At 35.1% G+C, this 2500-nt stretch overlaps 1 protein-coding gene across 1 annotated transcript in view; it reads right to left on the bottom strand.

Moving 5' to 3' along the window:
- Positions 1 to 2500, bottom strand: part of LOC137649230 (probable glutamate receptor) — a 259197-nt gene that overhangs the window by 255656 nt on the left and 1041 nt on the right. Inside the window, exons 2-3 of the mRNA XM_068382216.1 lie at positions 2039 to 2139; positions 1692 to 1782 (exon numbers count right to left, since the gene is read on the bottom strand). Coding sequence (XP_068238317.1) covers positions 1692 to 1782; positions 2039 to 2139 — 192 coding nt within the window. The remainder of the gene's footprint in view (positions 1 to 1691; positions 1783 to 2038; positions 2140 to 2500) is intronic.

The raw sequence follows: 2500 nt of genomic DNA, 5'->3' as shown, positions 1-2500 counted from the left end.
AAGACTGCATTTCAAAACCTTAGAGCTGAAATTCAGAGAGTACTATGTAACATGGAAAACCACTGGAGGTTCACTCACTCAGCAAAATTGCAGTCTTTCAGATAGAAACAACCAACACAGTTTCTACAGTAAGCTTAACTTCATTTATGGACTGATAAAACGTAATGTAACACCTGTACGGTTATCTGAAGGAATACTTCTGAAAGATAAATAAGAAATTCTTGACTATTAGGCCGAACACTTCAATAGCCTTCTTAATCAAAGAAACCCTATGGAAGCCACCTTCATGGACACCCTCCGCAACACTACCAAATCTGAATCCTTCAATGTCAAAGTTGGAGTAAAACAAGGATGCGTCCTGGTTCCTGATATTTTCAACATCTTTCTAACATTAGCAACTCTTCTCAACCATCGACTTCAGCTATCCAGATGACGGAGTGAAAATTCAATTTTGGTTGGATGGTAGTCTTTTTAACCATAGTCGTCTCCAGGCAGAAACCCAAACCCACAATAACACACCTTCTAGAGCTCCAATATACTGACAACCACTCTCTCGTAGCCCACACACCAAGGCTCTATGAAACAGTCTCGAAACAGTCTCATCCATCTATCAAGGAAGGGGACTTGAACTAAATATTGATAGAACAGAAGTGATTACTCAGATAAATAAAAATGTACAGCCTTTAACATATCAAATTGATGGAGGGAATGTCAAAGAAGTCGTTAGCTTTACTCATCTTGGCAGTGTGCTCTCCATCATGTACAACATAGATGAAGAAATCATATCCCAAATCAACCAAGCATATGCATTCTTTGGAGGCCTTTGATCCAGAGTATTCGATAACAACAACCTAAAGATAGATACTAAGTCTCAGTCTATGCAGCTGTCCGCCTCTCCACACTACTATATGGTGCAGAATCCTGGATGTCTACAGTCGCCACATAAAACCTACGGAAGCCCTCCATGTTAGATGCTTACAACGCATCCCTGGAATAACATGGAGAGGAAGTCCCGCTTATAGAAATATTACAACTTGCCAAATAAATCATCATAGCGGACACACTAGCAAAAACACAGTCGAATTGAACTGAACATTTGTACTGTACGTAGGCAAGAACACCGCTTACCTCGTCAGGTCTTGTGCGGACAGCTCCCGAATGCACGATGAGACCCGGGGAGTCAGATTAATAAATATAATGATAAGATGAAGGCAACACAAAAAATGCAACATTAATCCAGAAGATTTTGAAGTAAGTGCTTCCAACAGACCACTATGGCGTTCGTTATACAATGCATATATAACTAGAATTGAAGACGAAAGAATCCTAGGAAGACAGCAACGTAGGGAACGAAGACAAAATCATCCTCTGGGAGTCATCCAAGTGAATCCCAACTTGTAGAGTCTGTAGTCATACACATTGACATCAGCGACAACAACTCTAATTAGGTAATCATCACCATAATTATCATTTAAGGAAACAGTAGTCGTCATCGACTCTATAGACAGTCAGAGAGAGAGAGAGAGAGAGAGAGAGAGAGAGAGAGAGAGAGAGAGAGAGAGAGATACATAATCTCATGTATTGGGTTGTAGATCTGCGTATATTTTAATTTGGACTATTTTGAATATAATAATATTAAAATGGGAAATATAAAAGAAGTAAGATAATAAAAAAAAAAACTAGTGATTCACCTCTTTCGTAATATCTCCTATAAGTCCCGTCCAAGTCCCGTTTGGCATCCTAACTCCAGCTATTTCATCCTTAGATACGATCATTTTGTAGCTAAATAAATCAATAAAGAAATTAAGATAAGAGATAACCATGGATCATTTGAGATGGAGAATTGCCTAAATCAAATCAGTAAGAATAAGGCATAAAATTTATTCCTGAAGTACAAATAATATTATGTGATGAAAATTTTTTTTCTAAAACTAATAATAATATAATAAATCAAATATATATATTCTGCAATAAAATCCTTAACGTGCTTACTAAGACAAGACTTTTAAATAATCTAAAATAAAAGACAAAATCTTACCAGAATCCAAGATGGCGAGCAATGATATCCATGACCTCAATCATAGACCCAGTCACCAACCGCTTCCCTGGACTACCAGTTATGATGATGTGTGGCATCCACTTCATTAATGAAACAGAAGCAATGTAACGGGAATGCAGGTTACTAATAACAATTGAAATATAACCTATGAGCTATAAAATGATATATGATACTATCGAATCAGTTGGTCTTCCTTTACATATATATATATATATATATATATATATATATATATATATATATATATATATATATATATATATATATATATATATGTATGTATGTATGTATGTATATATATACATATATATATGTTTGTATACACACACACACACACACACACACATATATATATATATATATATATATATATATATATATATATATATATGTGTGTGTGCGTGTGTGTCTGTGTATATACGCATATATATATATATATAT

The sequence above is a fragment of the Palaemon carinicauda genome, chromosome 11, assembly GCF_036898095.1.
Source record: "Palaemon carinicauda isolate YSFRI2023 chromosome 11, ASM3689809v2, whole genome shotgun sequence".
NCBI lineage: Eukaryota > Metazoa > Arthropoda > Malacostraca > Decapoda > Palaemonidae > Palaemon > Palaemon carinicauda.
Note: the sequence above shows the minus strand (reverse complement) of the source record. Positions and strands in the feature narration are given on the sequence as shown.